The sequence below is a fragment of the Durio zibethinus genome, chromosome 23, assembly GCF_047325235.1.
Source record: "Durio zibethinus cultivar Kanyao isolate XHJ-2024 chromosome 23, ASM4732523v1, whole genome shotgun sequence".
NCBI classification, from domain to species: Eukaryota; Viridiplantae; Streptophyta; class Magnoliopsida; order Malvales; family Malvaceae; genus Durio; species Durio zibethinus.
Genome location: NC_143184.1, coordinates 8,586,180 through 8,607,433, shown reverse-complemented (window position 1 = coordinate 8,607,433; position 21,254 = coordinate 8,586,180). Strand labels below are relative to the sequence as shown.

The following is a 21,254-nucleotide window of genomic DNA, read 5'->3' as shown; positions in this document are numbered from 1 at the left end:
TTTATTAAAATAAAAATCCATAAATTTTCGCAAATAAATAAAAAGATAAAAAATTTTGAAAAAAAGAGATAAAAGAAGTGATAAGATTTGGTGGGTTCATTTTTTAAAATTCAATTGTTTCTTGAAGTTAAAATCTAGATCGAAAGGGATAGGATTTTTAGTTTTTAAACTGAGATCCTATCTTATCTTGATTATTTAATCCATTTGTAGACCACCAAACAATGGGGGTAAGCAAAAAACATGATCTTCACCCATCTTTGTCTTCTCTGTCATTACCATCACCCCATAGCTCTATTATTAAATTCCATTGCAATCAACCCAGCCTCACATCCAATCAACTTTTCCACCAACTCTCTGCAAACAATTTCACAATCACAAACACATCCAATCAACTTTTCCACCACCAATTCCCTATTGTTGTCCATACCACCAGCAACCACCCAACAGCTCAACACCAATTCCACTGCAAGAACCTCTGTCCCAGATCGAAACCAATATTTCTATGAGCCTACCTTCTTCAACACCATACACAGTACTTAAGAAACCACAAACCTGCAGACAGAATCAATAACGGCCCACAATTCACCATTAACACAGAAACATCAACAGTAGTCCAGAGGCCTTCTCATACCACCCTAAAGTCTCCAGAAACCAGTCAACTATTGCCCACACCGAAGCCACAATTTTACCCTATTTACTACCTCTATCACTACCAAAAACCAGTAGTCAATTCCAAGTTCACCAATCATAAATATAGTTACCTGAGCCTCTAGAACCATCTTAGGCTAAGTCCCTGCAAACCCAGAAAGCACCACAGTCACACAAAAAGGAGACAACCAGTGAGCCAGGATAATCACCTAAGCCTGCACCATTGAACCACCGCCCGCATCGTAGACGAGGCTGAACCATGATTGTACCACAGATGAGGCTCATCCAGTCGCACCCAAAACTTGTCATTACCCTCATCAAATCTCTAACAAACGCTTATCCATTCTCAATAATCCCTGCCAATACCAAGCTAAAAAGGGTAAGGTCAGAAACCAAAAGGAAAATTAGAAGCAAAGAAACCTTATCTGGGTTTCGAGTAGATACTCTCATTGGGGGTTTTTGGGGCTTCCAAATCTGCTACAAGATAGCCCAGGAAAAGAAGAAAGACATATTGTGAAACAGTGGCCAAAGGAGCAACAACAACTCAACAAGGGAGACTCGAGAGGTTGAACCCATGATCTTCAAAAACTTGACCTACAAAATTGGAAACGTTTTCGTGATAAACTAACTGCACCATGTGAAAGAGGAGGCTAAAATGAATTTTTGAGTGAAATTCAGGCTTGAACGATCATCGACAATAGTGGTTGACGGTGACCAATAACAGCGGCGTTGGGCAGAACTGGCACCAAAATCTGGAAACCTTTAAACTTTGCGACTGTGTTCTACTGATTTAGTGAAAATGGGCAGAAACTGGAAATCGGATGGTGATAGTAGATTTTTATGCTTTTATATTGGCGTGAAATGATGCCATTTCATTTGCTAAAAATTCAGTTGACCCGCATGTTTTTGTTAACCCTGCCCATGTTCTATTGCCACCCGAGCTGTTGGCTCACATCTTCAAGTCAAGCTTGAGCCACAAGCTGAGCCATCTTCTGTGTGTAAAGCCAAGCCACAGCGAATTTCTTGAGCCAAGCTGCAATTTGTTTTGGTTTTTTTTTTTTTTTGCCTATGATTTATTTATTACTTTTTGAGTGAATTTGAAAAATAAAAAATAAAAAAAAATTTTAAGATGTTTTAAGAAAACGTTGAAAGTATCAATTTTTCTTGAATGTAAAATTTTTAAAAGATATTTTTTTAAGAAAAAGTTAAGAGTATCAGTTTTCCTTGAAAATAAATTCTTTAAAAAAAAATATTTCTCAAGAAACTTTTTTAAGAAAAAGTTGAAAGCATCAATTTTTCTTGAAGATAAATTTTCAAAAGGTATTTTTGAGAAAAAGTTGAAAGTATTAATATTTTTTGAAAATAAAAATTTTAAAAAGCAATTTTGAGGAAAAGTTAAAAATATCAATTTTTCTTAAAAATGAAATTTTCAAAAAAAGTATATTTGAAAAAAAGTTGAAAGTATCAATTTTTCTTGAAAATAAAATTTTTAAAAAAGGTATTTTTGAGAAAAAGTTGAAAGTATTAATTTTTTAAAAAAATAAAAATTTCAAAATGCTTTAAGGAAAAGTTGAAAGTATTAATTTTTTTGTCTAAAGGCATGCATTTTTTAAATAAAATAAAACAAAATAATGAAAGAGATCCTTATCAAAGGTTTAAGCATTATCCTTTTTTGTTTTTCTATTTTCCTTTCTTGAAAATTTTTTGTTAAATAATCCAATGACGGAGCTTCTATAAGAGAAACGATAGTTTTTTTTTTTTTTGTATATTCTTGAGGTGAAATTTTTTTTTTTAATTTTTTACCAAAAGTATTGGAATCAACTAAGAATAATTTTTAATAATTAATTACTTGGTAAAGTTTTTAAAGTTTAATGGATAACACGAAATCGAGTTGGTACCATTTTTTTATGAATGTTGTGAGAGTGCTATAATCTTCTTCACACGTAACCGTACTCTCGGACCTAGTTTTATTTTCACAGGCATTGAATCTACCTTTTAAAAATACCTAAGTCAAACTTAAAATTTTTCTTTAAAAAGGGACAGATTCAGTTAGGTAGCTAATCGTATCTAAATAAAAAGATTGGTGGTGACTCCTCAAGTCAATGTTTAGTGATAGGTCTATGGATCTAGACATTATGATAGAAATCATAAACCATTTCCCATTTTTTAATTTTTGAAAGTAAATTATAAATCACTTCTTGTTCACTTAGGTTAAGGTAATTTGGATAACTGTAGAATTTCTAAGGCACTCAAAAGAGTTTGATTTGAAATGCCAATTATAATCCTACCAAAAAATCATGAAAGTAAAAATTAGCAAGATAGATTAATAAATTATTATAGTAAGAAGATCACTGAAACTCATAGGAGACAACCATTTGATTTGTAATTATTTATTTTACGGCTTAGAAATTAATAAGAGTGTCAAGCCAATTAAGGTTACCGACGTGAACAACTATTTTTAACTAATCCGATATTTATGGAAATGTAAGCTCCTTGAATGTTCCTTGATGTGGATTATAAAGAACAAGTGTTTTGCTTTTATGCTTTAAAGATATTACCACTTTTCAAAATGCATAGAACTTGAACAAACGAATTAGAAAAACTAACACTTGAATTTAAACGTCAGAAGCCCTCTTACCGTAGTGTCTGTGGCAAGTAAGTCCTGATGGTAAATTCTTCAACCCAAAACTTTTTCATACTATTTTCTTTAGTAACCTAAACCTCACATTGTTTATTATTATGATAAGCACCCACAGACAAACAACTTCATAGAACCATCAGATGTTGAAAACACCTATTTAAACCTCGTTGATCATAACCTTAATGCCTGCTAAATAAAATGGTTAGATATCATTCGTAAATTTCTCCAAACAGAGTTGTCAATAGTTGTAATATGAACCTCAAATTGTACTAAAATAGATACATTATCATAAAGAGTATTTATTTTTCCCAGTTGCTTTCAATATACTGTTTGGATCATCTTGTATTCTTTTATGGTTAGATGAAAACCAAATTCCAAGTGTCCCAACTTTGCTAGATAGTTGATTAATTTTGAGAGCTCTATAAAAAGCCTAGTAAAAGGGTTACAAATGTATATGCCTTGCAAATCACGTATGCATAGCAAGCCATTACATAAATCAATCAAAAACATAACCGTAGAGGAATTGGCTATAGGTTTCTTTGAGATCACCTTACTTTGCTATAATCACCAAAGTCTGTAAGGTAAAGCTGATACAAGTAAGGCAGACTAATGGTTTTGTAAAATATGTTGGGATATGATTCACATGTGAGTAAAAAATTTTACATCATTAAAAAATCTGAATGAGATATCCTATATATATATGAAAGACCTAAAAATCTAGTAGCTTAAGCTTTTGGACTCAAGTGTGTCTAACATATGTATATAGGCTCTTTAGTGTGCTCTTATGGGCTTTAAGTGTGGTTTATCTCCCTAACACGTGGTATCAGAGCTAAGATTACGAGTTTGAGTCACAATGATATTGCTAGAGGAGAGATTGTTGACAGATCAATAGTTGATCACATCCATCAACTATTTGTGCTTGAACATTAGAATTAAAAAATTTAACTTGGATGCAATCAGTATATAATAATATACAGCAATGGAATACCTAAGTGGGTGATATATTAAGTCAACTTAGAGTGTAAGCTTGAGAGAGCAATGAGACAACCTAGGTGGCAGGGTTAAGTGCTATGCCTAGCCCAAAAGTGCATTAAAGATGCGAAGTTACTTGGCCTAAAAGAGGTATAGATAAGACTTACTTGCATGGAGGAGCTGAGGTGAAACTTGATCAGAACTCATAAGTGAACATGAGAGATTGTTGGGATATGATTTACATGTGAGTAAAAAATCTTACATCATTAAAAAATGTGAATGAGATGTCTTATATATGCATGAAACCCAAAAACCTAATAGTTTAAGCTTTTAAGTTAAAGTGATGTCTAACATATATATATGAACTCTCTAGTGTGCTCCTATGAGTTTTGTGTGTAATTTTTCTCCTCAGCAAGTAATATCAGAGCTGTGATAATCTTTAATAAGATAAAGCTTGGATCACTGTTAGCCATATATGAGAAATGTTAGCTAGCAAGAAGTAGATCTTGTATTAAGCATAGCCAGGCTCAACAAACCAATTTTGATTGCATGAAGATGTTATCAGAAGCGTGGATAATATCTTAAGGAGGATTTTCTGAGGATGGTGCTCTATAATATTTGCTACTGGTTGGTCTATATTGACAATTTTGCATTTTTTCATGATCACTTTTTCTCATGACTACTAAAGGTAAAAAAGTAAAGGACATGTCATATATGGATAGTTGGCACTTTTAGTGATCAAAACAAAGTTTTTGGTGCATAACTTTCATAATGATTACAAATTGATAAAATAAAAAGAGAGTTATCAACAAAAGGACTATTTTATAAAAGTATTATTGGTCCTGTCAATACAAGAAGACAAATAAAAGAAAAGGTTATATATTTCGAATCTTAAAGAGGATTGAAGATTTGGTTATGTTTTATGATGGTTGTTTAAGTGGCTTCTTTATTTTGTTTTAGATTGTTTATAGGTTATTCCTTATTTGGTTGAAGATTTGAAGTTATGAAGTTTTGATTTTGATTTTCAAGTGGATTTGTTGGTTAATCTATTCTGATTTTGATAACATTAGCTTTATTTTGAAATTTTAAAAATTTTTATTTTCAAGAAGATTTCCCATGATTTTTTTTTATTTTGTAGGCATTTACTTTATTATGGGCTTGTTGGACATAGTTGTGGGATTGTTTTTGGTAGTTGATGGGTCGATGGTGGTTTTTGGTGCTTGTTAGAATTCGTAAGATGCCTCAAAGGTCTACTGACATTGGGTGGTTGGAGTTTTTTTTTTCTCCTTTTAATCTTTGTATTTAATGCTTATAGGTGTTTTTACGTTGATCTAGTGCTTCATGCTTTTTGTGTATTTTTTACGCGGTTTTTTTATTCATTTGATATTATAATAAAACAATGTTCACTGCTGTTGCTAGCTTGATCTAGCAATGTAATCTTTTGATTATTTAATTTTTTTGGCTTAGAAAACAAAATACATGTATATATTGGTATATCCCTAACATTACGTAGAATAACATGTTTATTTAATCTTTATGTAGGCACCTCATTTTATCCAAAATAATTTTATACTATTGATCTAAACTCTTTTTTGCACGTGGAGTAATATTATTATTTTGGCCCATTATATGTCCCTTTTTAAAAGATCATTACATAGGCCATTAATGGCCTAAATAAAAAAAAATCTAAACTAAATCAAAACAAAACCTAAGCTTGGCCCAAATATTAAAAAAGCCCAGAACAAAAATAGAAAAGAAATGGCCCATATTTTTGGAAACCTAAACGACAAAAACAAGATATTCAAGACAAAATGAAAGCCCAAACAAAAAAGCCCAAAACAAATCGAAAGAAAGAAATGAGGGGAAGGCCTATTTGGATAGTGTTCATAATATTTTACACAAGATGGTTAGCCATGGAAAAGGCACATATGTCACAAAGAAAAAGGAAAATGATGAGGTCACGTGAAGGCTATAGGAGGTTTTAATGGCTAAACATAAATGTAATAGAGAAAGTAAAGGCCTAAGATTGTCATTTTAGTTTTGCATGAAAAAAAACAAAGGAAATAGTCTCGATGTTAGATAAGCTGGGGGTCTTGGCACTAGTAACCTGCAGAGAAATAAGATAAGAGTTGGTAGGTTGGCACAAGTAATGGGAGGGAAAAGAAACAAAGGTCGAATCTTGGGAAGTAAGGTTTTAAAGTATGATAAAATAAGTGTTGAAAACCAATAAATGAAGTTTTTTAGGGAAGGGAGAAAGAGAGAGAATAAAAGAAAAACACAAAAAAAAAACTTTTGAACATCCATAAACAAAAAAAGAAGAGAGTTTTAAGAAAAAAAAAAGGTTTTAAGAACTGAAAATAAGAGAAAGAGGAAGGTTTTTTTGAAAATAAAAGAGAAAGTTGAGGTCTTTTTGGAAATGTGCTAAAAAAAAGAAAAAAAAAAGCTTCGAGGAGTTGTGAGTCATGTATAAAAAAGAAAAAGAATGCAGGAAAGTCGATAAAATAGAGAAAAGAACTTGGAGGAAAGCTAGAAGCTTGGCGGAGGAATAGGAAAGCTATTAGCTTTAGGAGAAATATAGAAAGGTTAGCCTTTTCATTCCCATTCCCATTCCCATTTGTTTTAATGCATATGATAATGTTTATGATGCCTGGTAAAGTGTAAGAGCATAAAATAGCTCTTTGATATTCCATATAAGTTTTATTAAGCATGAATGAATCTATTTGTTTTTCATAAGGAATATAAGAGGTTAAAAATGTGAGCTTTCTAAATGGAAATGCCAAGGTATTTCTAATGCTTAAGAATAGTTTATAAACATGGTCACATAGAGGATGTTTCGGGTTTTTTTTGTATGTTGCTATGTGATTGTTGACTGCAATATTGAAAAGATGATTTTTTTTTAGAAGGTTTAAACTTCCCAAGATATAAGAAGCAAATATGTTTTATAAGTGATTGTTGACTGCAATATTGACAAGATGATTTTTTTTAAGAAGGTTTAAGCTTTTCAAGATATAAGAAGCAAATATTTTTTTATATATATAAAAAAAAAGGTTAAAGCTTTAAAGTTTGTTCTCTATGCACAACCTTCATTGCAATGTATATTTCTTGAATTGATACAAAAAAAAAAAGCTCTTTTAAAAAAAATTGATGCCTTTTCAAAATCTAGGAGAGAAAGAAGTTTAAACTAAAAAATAATAATAGTCTTTAAGCAAGTTTGGGTTTTATCTTCACATTTTTATTCCCAAGAATTTCAAACTCAGTTTTGAAGGCTTAAAAACTAATTGGAGATGAAATGTTTCCTATTTGTTTTAGAGTATATTTTAGAGTTTGTTTTAGTCCATGCACATAAAAGCTTAAAACATCTACTTTTTGGGTTGTTTCTGCTTGATATACGACAAAAATAAGTTTCTTTTTTTAAACCTAAAAGCTATAAACAAGTGTACGAAAGACAAAGTTTACAAAAGTTAAGTATTTTTTTTTTAACTCAATTTGGTTTTTTGCTATCGTGAAGGCTTGGCACACTATTAGGACTCGAATTTCTCTATTTTTTTTATATCACCAAAATATGTTTTCTTTAGAAGAATAAAACATTTAAAACAAAAAAATGGGTATTTGATGAGCTTCAAATCTCCAAAACTAAGATGCTGTTTGGCTTTTCTTTTACACGTGGGTGGTTTGTGGAAGCTTAAAGCTTCATTCTTTATTTAGGTTTGCTAGTATTTTTTGCATGATAGGTTGTGGAGTATTTATATTCCTTCATTGCTTTTAGATCTCACTAGGAAGGAAGAGGTATTGGTCTTTTAAAAATAAGAAAACTAGAAAGCTTAGAAACTAAAAACAAAAAAAAATCTTCAAAACGTAGGCACTGAGACATATAATTTTAGGAATTGTCAGAGCTCCCTTTTCTCATATTTCATGACTTTAAAGAAAAAAAAAGTCACAGGGGTAGCATGAGATTGGTTTTGAAATATATTATAAACAAAAAGGGAAAATGATGAAAAGAAAATTGACTATTTTTATTAATGAAATTAATATAATTATACATGAACATCATGATTAACTATTGTTACTTTTCAAAAAATTAATAAAAAGTAATCAAAAAATTAAAATTAGAATAAAAATAAAATAAAAACAGGAAGGAAGGAAATAAAATAAAAATCTACAAGAATGAGATTTTAAGAAAATCAAAGTAGAAATTCCTAAAAAATCTCTAAGCAAAAAAATTTTTCTAAAAATGCCACCAAAGTATTAGGATATTTAGAAAAGTTTTCAATAAAAAGATTTTCTTTTCTTTGTTCCCTTGAAAATGTTTGATAATAATGATTATGAAAAAATTAGGTGATTAATAAAAAAATTAAAATAAGTAATGAAAAAGATATAACATAAAAAAATAAGTAATATGTCTTTTAAAAATAAATAATAATAATAATATGTAATAAAAGATATAATAAAAAAATAATAAAAAAAACTTTCATATGTATATTTTACCTTATCATTCGTATTATATAATCATGAAAATAAAGCAAGTTTCCGATGATAAAATTCTTAAAAAGTTCGAGTAATAATTTTTTAGAAATCTCTAGGTAAAATTTTTTTAAAAAAAATATTATCAAAGTATTAGAGTATTTAAAATAATTCTCAATACAAAAAATCCTTGTTTACTTTTCATCATTAAAAATGAACTTTTATGTAAGGCAATAGCATTATAAATTAATCTATGTGCGTCATAAATTAATTCATGTGTATCATATTATAAAAATAAATGAAATCCTTGATGATGAGATTCTAATATTGTCTGAGTAGTGAAGCCTAAAAAATCTCTAAATTAAAAGATTTTTTTTTAAATACTACCAATGTATTAAAGTATTTATTAAAAGTTTTCAATACAATAAAAAATTTTTTTTCTACAAAATAATAATAAAAAACTAAAAAAAAGGAATTATTAACGATTGAAATAAAAAAGAAAAGAAAAAAAATTTTTACCCGATGATGAGATTTTGAGATTGTCCGAGTAATGAGGCCTAAAAAATCTCTAAATGAGAAGATATTTTTTAAATACTACCAGCGAATTAATGTATTTACAAAAATTTTCAATACAATAAAAAATTTTCTTTTCTTCAAATACAAAAAGTAATAAAAAATAACAAACAAAAATATTTATTAATTAAAAAGGGAAAATAAAATATGGGCATTAATATTTTGTTATTTGTATTGTATGCACATAATTCTCGGAAAATAAAACACGAGTCTTTAAGAATGTGATTCTTAAAATGTTCAAGTAGTAAGTTTTAAGAAATCCTTAGATAAGAAATTTCTTTCAAATATTATCAACACATTGAAATATTATTTTTGACTTCTTTTATATCAAGGTTGTAATCTATTTTTCTCAAATAAAATAAACAAAAAAACCAAAATCGTGATGAATAAAATAAACTAAAGAAATTATTGATAAATACCAAATTTGAGACAAGTTTTGTCAAAATTAAAAAAATAACACACAATTAATTGGTATCAATTTAAACGAGCACTATGAAAGTACTAATTCTTCTTTACATGTAACCAATTCTTGGATTCAAATTATTTTCACAAACCTAAAAAAAATTATCTTGTTAATAAATTTTAATTAATTTTAAAATTTTATTAAAAAGATAATTTTTAATAGGTAACCAATTGTATCAATCAAAAAATATTAATAATGATTTCTTTTTGTTTTCAAATTTATTTAGTAGCCTCAAAATCGTTACGATACCTTATGTATTGGGGATCCTTTCAAAAATTATACTATAGACTTTAAAAAATAGTAATATACTTTTGTATTTTTGTGAAAATGCCAAATTTTCTTCTAAAGTTTCATTCTGTTTTCAATTTGAGTCCTTTTAAATTTTAGTTGTTATAAACCTATAATTATCTTAAACTCTTTTTTTCTATTATTTGAAATAATTTGACCTCTTCTTGTAAAAAAAAAAAATTGATCGTTTTATTGCATCTATCTCTTTTTGGTACAAAACCAAAAGAAATGTCAAATAATAATTGAAGTCTTTTTGACAAACAGGTGTTAGGAGTTATTTAAGTAACATTTCCGAAGAACATAACTCATCACAAAGGGCCAAAGAGAAATAGAGCGTAGGACAAATAAAAGGTGCTTTTTAATATGAATGGAAAGTCTTTTGCAGATAATAATGTTTTCCTCACTAAGAAACATTTTCACTTGAAAATGGAAGGTGTTTCGGTGACAATGCATCTCAATGAGTTCAATATAATTGTTTTTTTTTTTTATTTGCTTAGCCAATCGTAATATTTCATTGATAAAACGATTCCAATACAAAGTGCTATCTCCTTGCATAAAAACAGAGATTCATGGCAATCGTGAGTAAAAAATTCACCCCGAAATAAACACAATGTGAATCCCATAAAGGCACCCCATTAAATCAAGTTTGAAATTGAAAGGATCCATCAACACCCGTTTTTGGCAGAAGAGAATTACTCGCCTTCCTGTAAATATGGGCAAAATCCACCATTCTAGTGATGGTACAGAGCCAATCTATCTCATAAAATAATCCAATATTTCCATGATAATAATGCCTCTTAGACTGTTTTAATAGCCAATATTCATGCAGCGTTAGAATCCTGTTCCTCAAGTCCTCTTATAGTTGTATATACCTTCTGTATCATGGTGCCTACACGTTGAGAAGTCAACACTGACAATTTTATTCAATCCATTTCCCTTTAATTACAAGAAACCGATTCTTGATAATCCCTGAGCTTTTATTGAAGAAACTCCTATCTCACTTGGCAAGCAGACCCCACGAACTCCCCTGGACTGGACTACACAACCAATCACAATTACTAAAAGGTCAAAATTCTTTCAATATGTCGAACACAACACGAAACCAATTTTTTATTCAAGAAGCACCATTTGAGCTATTTTGGGATCTAATTTACCACCTCAAGTTTTCATATCATCAAAAATGCCTCGAACATCCCAAGATATAATCCTCATTTTGATGCTCACGATTCACAAAAGCACTCAATTTAAAACATTCACCATAAAACAAAATTTCACAATTGAAATAGAAAAACACTAGATCCCAGCAGACATCAATCTCACCACAAAACAAGATCTCAACAACCTCAAATCACTCGCAAAATAAAGAGCAAAGTCATGAAGATACTCGATCGTCCTATCAAGTCTCAGACTGTAATATCTTTTTCAGTTTTTCAATCACCAGTTCCTCATCTACTATTGATAATCCAAGCTGCTTGCCCACTTTCCAAATTTCTTCTGTTTCCTTTGATAAATTGGTCTCTTCTTCTCCTAAACAAATTACTTTATTCCTGTTCCTGAAGTTCCTGTATGAGATAGACCCATTTGCAATTGAAACCTCACTATTTGAACCTCTGTTCGCTGTCAATTCTTTCTTCCCTTTTTTTATAATCTTTTTTCCTTTCCTATTTACTGTACCCATTAACTTTTCCTCAATCTCTTCACATAGCCTCCACTTTTTTTCCCCTGCGTTGAACACACTTTCCCCTGTTAACCTCTTCTGTCTCTCGCGTTTCTGCCACAATCAAGATTTCCGAATCTTTATTGGCCTCTCTATGGATTGTGGCATTTTGGTCCAGGCCCACTATTTCTTTATTCTCTTTTATTAATTCCTCTATTAGGTCATCCCTCTCTTTTATTGTGAGTCCATTTTCACTATTCCTTTTAGGCCCATCTTCTTTGCTAGTTATTATTCTATTGTCCACCACACCACTTTCATTTTGACCTTTTGAATTGCCCGGCCTCAAAACTCGAAATATGAGACTCACAGACAACTTCATTGGACTCCTTCATAAAATTTTCTCCTGCTTCACTGTCATCTACCCATCTATTATTAATTTCTTCGGACACAAAGGACTTAGGGCTGCGATCATTATTACCACCAGGTTGAGATTCTATTTCTCTTTCATCCCACATTTTTGTACTAGAACCCGCCTCTTCAACTTCCTCCGTGTCTTCTTCCTGTAGTGCTTTTTTGATGTACCCCATCTCTAACTCTCTTATATGGTTACACTCAGACCATTGCCATTGGTGTGGAGTTTGATTAATTTCTGACGCCCGAACTGGATATGTTTTATCTCCTACCTTTAACTGAACAATCTCTTTTATTCTTGACATGGAATCTGTCATGATCTCCATTATTGCTCTAGCGAAGGACATACCCTTTTACGATTGTTCCTCTATTGGAACGAGTTCTCCAAAGCAATTACAATGTTCTGAAACGTTCTCATATTCCACGCATGAACTGGAATTCCATAACACACCACCCATGTATTTCTCACAGGCTGAATAATACAATCAAACCATATGGCCATATCTTCAAACCAGTTTGATAATCTATCCTACTTTGATTTTTTCAACTCATCGAACAATACTTCATCATCGAAACTAACAAGGAAGCAACTTTTGATTCTCAGACCGCCTATTTTTTTTTTTTCACATATTTCGTTAGCTAGAACCCCATCGCTAAGGGCTTTCTACTTCTTTCGACTACACATTTTCCTACCAATGCAACATTTTTTCATCCACCATACCCAGGCACTGCTTATTTACTTTCAACGCTATCTCTTGGTTATCATTTTCACCATTTTTGGCAACTGAAACATTCTCATTTGAAGTCTCCTGCATAGCGTTTTTTCTTTTTTCCAATAACACTTGCAAATAGGATCTCCTAGAGTTTTCTCCTATCTTCTCTTGACTACCCTTGTGAACTCCGAAATCGTTAGCACTTCCATAGTTGTTGTCATCGGCTTGCTGAAACTTCCTCTGGGAAACCATTTCACCTTCCTCTACTATATTCTCTCTCTTTTTTCCAGATCTTTTCTAGAATGCTGTCCTAGGATTAAACTTGGCTATATTGGCCTCAATCTTTTTATCTAGGAACCACACTCCATGGAAATTCCATACAGCCCTCTAGCTTCTTCCATGGATGCAAAGCAAACAAAACCCATTCTTTTCCCACTTTTGCTCCTCTTTCTGGGTATAAAAGTATCCACAATCTTTCCGAATTGATCGCAAACTTTCTCCAGCCATTTCCAATTAAACATCCAAGCGAGATTATTGTGACATCTCCAATCTTATATTAAAAGAATGTGTGGATATACTATGATATATATAAAGATTTAAATTCAAATTTGTAAGACGTATTTTGTAGGACAAAATCATGAGACATTTGGGTAAAAATAAATAAAATTTTGTAGGTTGGGTATAAATCTCTACAAATGGTATTAAAGCAGTCTACTAATTAATGAGAACTAAGTACTATATCGTAAGATCATGAGAGTCATTAAGTGTTATGCGATGAGAAACTACTTTTAAAATTCCTACATCTTGTGTGATTTTAGTTTTATAGTTGGACTCAACTTGACAAGGACATTAAACTTTAAAAATTGAGAGATTATAATGTTCACAATTCCATATTGAAAGAATATATGAATATGATATGATATATATATATATATATGTAAACTTAAATTTATGAGATGTTTTTTGTGAGATTAAATTATGAGATTTTTAAATTAAAATAAATAATACCTCATAAGTTGAATACGAATATTCAAAAATTATTTACGAAGACGGTGATCACCACCTTTTTTGTATTACAAAAATCACTAAAAGAAAGTTAAGAATTAAGATGATGATCAATTATCACTTCCTATTCAATATAATTGTTAATAAATTGTCTTTTATTGAAATAGATTTTGGTAAAGAGATTTGTACCCTAATCCTTTTAGCGTGTTTACCAAACAGTTGGAACTTGGGAGTCCATGAGGGCAGCATTCCATCAGTAATTCTGTAAGCAGTGCGAAACTAAACTTTAATAATATCAAACACCAAATTCTTGCTAAAGAGGTTTAAAAAAAAAAAATCCGGTGAAGCATGGATTTTGAAAAAAGAAAATTATTATTATTATTATAAAAGATGATTTTTCCTCCAAAGCAATTCACGAAATGGAAATTAACCATCCTCGTATACTGAAAATTTTTTTTGAACATTTTATAATGAATTTCTCTTTTAACTCGTAAATATGAATATGACTAATATCTAGTAATACATTTTATGAATTTAAATAGAAATATTATCAATAAAGACGATGAGTTAAAAAACAAAGAAAGAAAAAACGTCAATAAAAACAATTTGTACCAAAATTTGGAATATTCATATAAATTATGTGACGAAATATTTTACATTAAAGCAATATTTATTAGAAATGTTCATGAGTTGATTTGAATTTGAGACAAGTTCATACTTTATATTAATAGTTTATATGCTTGTCTAAATTGAATCTGATCCGATATTTTAGACTTTAATTTTTTTTTCAAATTTGATCCAAATTGAAAAAAACAAATTTCAAGTCTAATCATTAAGCCTAATTTGTATAATAAAATTTAAAATTTTAAAAAAATCCTTTTTTAGAAAATAATTATTAAAATACAAATTTACATATATATACACATATAATTATAATATTTTAATTATATATATTTTATTCAGATTGAACCGATCCAAATTCAAGCTTCAATTCTTTTGTTTAAAAACTCAGCCTAAAATTTAAATGAGTATAAAAGTTATACCTAAAATTATTTAAAGATTATTTAACTTTTTGTTTAAATCTTTTCAAAACTTGAATAGAGCTTCAATCACAATATATCCTTAATTAAAAGCAAAATTTATTTATTTAAATTCTTTTATGACCAGATTCTAGCATTAAGGTCCAATCTTCTATATCAAATTGATTTTAAAAAATAATATAATCTTTGTTTCTAATTAAAAATATATTTATCTCTAGAAAATCTAAAATCATAAAAAAAATAATGATAAAAAAATTATAATCCAAGCAAAATAAATAATTCAGAACAATAAGTATGAAAGACATGGAGTAAAATTAAACTAAAATATAAAATATAAATCAAATCAATGAATAAAGCCATCAACATAAGGTAGCGTTAGGTATTTTTTATAAAATTATTATGGTAATGTAATCACTTAAATAATTTTATTATCAAGATAATCTTAATACTCATGATCTTAAATTATTTTGTTTGATCAATAATTATTAATTTTTAGGAATTAAATATTATTGTGTTTGATATTATTAAAAATCAAATATTATTTTGTTTAAAAGTATGAAAATAACCATGCATATTGTAATAGTTACATAAATTAATAATTTTAAGATTGTTTAAAGATAATAATTTATAAATAATTAGTAATATTTATTTATTTTATAATCAAAATATAATTTTTTTTTTGTTGAAGTATATAAAAAGCTCATGAACTAAAATTAAATAATCCTCAAAGTTTTTATCATTCTATTATAATTAATTTAGCTCTCAAATATATATTTTCACCCAATTAAGCTTTTATTATACAGAAATTGATTAATTGTTTTCATTAATTTTCATCCAATCAATCATTCAATTGGGTAAAAATAATTGTTTAAGAGCTTAATTGAATAAAAATAAATATTTGTGACATCAATTAATTGCAATAAAATAATAAGAGTTTGAATTATTATTTAATTTTAGTTTAGAAACTTTTTTATATTTAAACCTAATTTTTCTTTTGTTTCCAAATCAATTTTTAGAATGGAAACTAACCCACCTTGTATATTAATATATATAATTTTTTAGCAGCGTGTATTGATTAATGATTTTTTAACTTGTACGACTAATTATATATATGGTGATACATTTAAAGATTTTACAAAAGTATTAATTACAATAAGACTCTAAGCCAAAAAAAGGATGAAAGAAAAAGTCAATAAAAACTGTTTGTATCAAAATTTTGAATTCATATAAATTATACTTAAAAAATCGTACATTAACATATTCTTTTAAAACATATGCCAAATGCCTAAAAAGGTGAAAGATAAATGCCGAAGAGATGTTTTCTCTTGTTATTTACAAGCAAATTTTAATTTATTAGGAAGCCGAAAGATGCTTTCCATGTTATTTAATTAACAAGATTCATCACTTCCTACTTATTAAAGAGCGGGAGAGTTGAGATTTTTGCGCGGGGCCGGAGCATGCAGGCGGGTTCTGTTTGCCAGTAAGTTTAGGACTGACATTCGAACATTGAGATGTTGCAGGTCCTTCAGGTCCTTTGTATGTAAGGTCAATGTCGGCGAGCTCCAAGCCTTCGCATGGCAAACCGCTGCTGCAAATAAGTTTGACAGCTTGCTGAGTTGAAGATGTGCCTCGGATGTTTTTGAAGCTAATGTTGCTGAGTTTAATACGTGATGGAAGCTGGATAAACAAAGTAATGGTTTAAATAATGAGCAAACCTTTTCATTTGATCAGTATTTTGATAAGTACGTACCTTTAAATTGCATTGATTCCATGGACAGTATTCTTGATCAATAAGGATAGGATTGCCGACGTTATTCATAGTAATATCTTCAAAATGCATGTCCGATGCAGAGCCAGGATAGGAGGCTGGCCAACTTTTGATTCTAACTCCATTCATTGTATTACTGATAGTGCATTTCGAGACTTTAATTCCAGAAACTGGTTCCTCACCTTGGAACTTTCCAAGACTGCCGATGCTGATACCATGACCTGGCCCACAGGTTACTCCTTGGACAACCACATTCTTGCTACCATCACCAATAGAAACACAATCATCACCAGTTTTTATGTCTGTGTTAATAACATTGACTCCATCTGATCGCCCGATGTGAATCCCATCTGTGTTCAGACTGTTTTCTGGTGCAGAGACCGTGAAATGTTGGAAAGTGATGTTTTTGCATCCCAAAACATTGACGTGAAACTGTTTGCTGTCTTTGGTTGTTATATCTTGTATCATAGCATTGTTCACAAAATTGAACCTTAAATTCTGTTTAGTTCGAGAGTGGCATAAAGTTACACAAGAAATAAATTTCATTAGCGACATTAATTGCTACTAGCATAATAAAATGGATAAAGCGTATTATATCTAGTTAAAAACTAGGAAGCAGAATCTTGTACGCCAAAAACTTAATTATACATGATTCCTTATCTACAATAAAAGCATTTAGATTTGATAGTTGCTCAATCTGATATTATAAAAAAAGCAAAGGAAAAAAAAAACAATATTTCTTTAATTTGGGGAATTCTAAATAGAGTTAAAAAAAAAAAAATTCCAATTCTAGCACAAGACAAGAAATCTTACAATGGGCAGTGCGGCACAATATTTGTTTTTAGAACAATCATTCTTGCCCCAAGCAGCTGCTCCTTGGCCGTCAAAAACTCCACCTCCAGACATTGTAAATTGTTCAACATTGCTAAAGACAACCCAATTAGGATCCTTGAAAGCATTAGGATCAGCAGGAGCCTTCACAGTTCCCTGAACCTGAAGTTCAATAGGACCCTTGCAAGGACCTTGTAGGTTTGCTTTACTTAATAAGTATGTCCCCTTAGGAATCACAATTTTGGTTGGAGTTGTCGAAGCACAGGCTTCTTTCCAAGCATCCAATAATGGCTAAGGCAAAAAAGAAAGATATCATTTTAAAATAAAAAACTATATATTTCGCTGTTGGAGAATAAAATTATGTGTATTTTTGCTAACCTGACTCAAATCCGTCTTCTCATCAGCCTTTGCGCCATACTTGGCAACTACATCAAAAACTCCTGATTGAGCTTTAGCGGTTGAAGTAAACAAAATTAATAGTACTGATATGACTGTAATGCTTGATTGTACACCCATATTTTTTCTTTTCCAAGTATTTGGATTTCTTCTTTTCTGTTTTTAAACGACGAATTCCTGTGAAGGAGCAATGATTTTGCATTTTGTTTTGTTTCAAACCTGTTTTATAGAGTGCTTGGAAAAGCTACTACCAACCAAATTTTCAACCAAATGTTTTCTAATTTTAGTAATGTGGAAAAAAATATGGCCTTGCTTTATTTGCTATTATTAGCCTTTTCCTTTTATATCTTTTGGGGCATGTGTAATTTGCACTTTGCCACAGACTTTACTCAAATTACACTCTTGTTTTAAGTGGTGAAATTATCCTTAAACAGGAATCATTGAAACTTTAAGTTAAACTAGGTGCATGATGACTAACGCCTCATCTCTTGATAATAGAATAGTTTTTTTTGACATGAATCCTTTTAATACCAAATAATTACTTAGTTACATATTTTGAGGATAACATAGATCAAAATTTAATCATTTAGTAAGACATATCATCTATTAATTATTGAAAAGTTATAAAGTTTGAAACCTATTTTTAGCCTCTAATTAGGAAATATTAATTTACAAGCACATTTGTACTATGTTGCTAAGCAATTAAGAAATTAAAAAAAAATGAAACTCATTTTAATTTATTCCATCCATCCCAAAAAATTGTCACATTTTGATTTTTTGATGGTCAAGATTTTTGAGCTTTGACTTCTTATTCTTTTATATTAATTATTGAGAAAAATATGAAAAATATAATTTAAAAACTCTGAATGAAATAATTTTTAAACATATAACACAAAATTTATTTACTTATAAACATTTAATATAATAAAAGTCAATGTTGAAAATATTTTATTATAAAAAAATCAACTGTGACAATTTAATTTAGGTGTAATATGATATATTTAAATATAGTTAATAGTAAGTTGTAGAATATAATTTTACTTATAACTAACAAAGTACAATATTATAAGTTATTGTACATTTCAATGTAATAATAAATAAAGCTTTGTACATATTTATAAATGATTTATTAACTAAAATTTAAGTATTAACATCGATCTCTTTAAAGACCACTAAATATATAAATTATAATTATAACTTACAAAAAATTTCTTTTATATGAAATTAATGATGTAATCACCCTCTTGAATTTAGTAAAACCACAAAAAATAAATGAGTAAAAAAAAAATTGCAAGTTGCTATGTAATTTATCATAAGATAAATAGTAAATATAATATGTACTTATTATGTGAAAAGGGGAAGGAATACTTATTAACGTTCTCAATTCGAATATAATTAAAATAAAAATAAATGAGTCAAGACAAACAAAATTTTATCTTAAGTTAATTTTCAAATCTTTTAATAAAATTTTTAAACATGATAACACAACTCTAAACCTAAGAAGCAATTAAATTTAGATCAAGAATAGAACTTTTACAAGGCAATGACCCAAAAAATACCCTTTTCGATCTTCTTTTCTTTTCTTTTCTTTTTTTATTTTTCTCTTTCTTTTTATTTCTTTGTTCTTTCCTTTCACATTTTTCTCCATCTTTAATATTAATTCCTTACATTGGCAACAGACACAAAGCTGGTCAATCTATTACTCTAAACAAGGCTACTAGCATTTAGCCTTTAATTAATATAATAATGTCGGATATTGTGTGAGTTAAAATGGAAAAAAAAAGTTTGGAGAATTTTGAAAATATAATATAACAAGAGAATTTTCACTTTTTATCAATTAATTTAATTGATTAATATCTATCTAATTATACCTATATTATATTATTCTTTTAAAAGAATCCAATTATTAGAATTTGATACTTCAACTTGCAAATTCGAGATTTAAATTTTAGAAATGAATGAGATACAGGGTTTATGGTGTTAAGCTAAAAAAGCCTCAATCTAATCAAGTTAGTGGAAATAAAATCAAATAATCAATCAATTACATAAAAAATAACAATTTAATGTGATTCAGTCTAACCGACTTATGTCCATAGATGAGAAACAAGATCCACCAATTATAAAAAATTATAAACAGATATCAAATCAATCTCATTCAACAATCAATACCTATAGACTCTTTTAATCTCTTCTAGTCATACGAAATATTTTTAATCCAAACAAACACAAACATATGTGCACCTTTTCAACATAAACAAATACTTATTTATATGTACCCATTCATCATATCTATATAGACCTTCTTAGTCTCCTCTAGTCCACTCTCAAACATATAAACATACACATCCATAAAACGTAAATCTACAGTGCTCTTATGGCTAGTCTATCCTATAAAATTCTGTAACTTTCTTATATCTTTTTCTCATACCTAACCCTGGATAGACTCCATCTATTTATAAGCATACAAACTTGCCTATTAAGAATTCATTTCCTCTTAAAATTCTTTTTTTACAAGTCAAACTTACCTATTAAGAATCTATTTTTTCTTAGAATTCTTCTTTTGCAAGTTTTCTTATCCATTAAGTAATATCCCACAAATTTCAAATAAATCTCTTATGAAATTTGAGTCATTATTCCAACAATTTTCACATTGACTCAAATTTCATCAATCATCAATCCTCAAACTAAACATGTTTGGATCCACTTGCAATGAAAGTTTTATAATCCTCTTCTCTTGTGTGTCTTCATCTTCACGCAAACTGATCTTTAAAACACAAACTCGAACTTCTTTTTTGAATCGAGCTCCTTTAAGCTTACATTTTCTCATGTCTCGAACCATCCTCTGATACCACTTGTTAGGCTAAAAAAGCCTCAATCCAATCAAACCAACGAAAATGAAATCAAATAATCAATTAATCACACAAGAGACAACAATTTAACATGATTCGATCTAACCGAGTTACATCCACGGATGAGAAATAAGATCCACTAGTTATAAAAAATTATAAACATATATTAAATTAATCTCATTCAACAATTACCCATATGCTATCTCAATCTCCTCTAGCCATACAGAGTATTATTAACCCAAACAAACACAAACCTATGTGCACCCTTTCAATATAAACAAACACTTATTTATATGTACCCATTCATCATACCTATGTGGACCCTTTCAATCTCTTCTAGTCCATTCTCAAACATATAAACATACACACGCATAAAATGTAAATCTCTAATACTCTTATGGGAGTCTATCCCACTAAACTCTACAGCTCTCTTATATCTTTTTCTCATACCTAACCCTGAAGCGACTCCATATATTTATAAGCATACAAACTTATCTATTAAGAATCTCTTTCCTCTTAGAATTCTTCTTCTATAAGT

The 21,254-nt window shown here is 29.3% G+C and overlaps 1 protein-coding gene across 1 annotated transcript; it reads right to left on the bottom strand.

Annotated features, from left to right (window-relative positions):
• Positions 1-16,156: 16,156 nt before the first annotated feature.
• Positions 16,157-18,036, bottom strand: LOC111313126 (polygalacturonase-like). The gene is made up of 4 exons (XM_022913826.2): positions 17,850-18,036; positions 17,454-17,762; positions 16,623-17,138; positions 16,157-16,549 (listed from the first exon to the last, which is right to left on the bottom strand). The coding sequence occupies exons 1-4, from the start codon at positions 17,985-17,987 to the stop codon at positions 16,274-16,276; spliced, it is 1,239 nt and encodes a 412-aa protein (XP_022769561.2). The 5' UTR covers positions 17,988-18,036; the 3' UTR covers positions 16,157-16,273.
• Between the last annotated feature and the right edge of the window lie 3,218 nt (positions 18,037-21,254).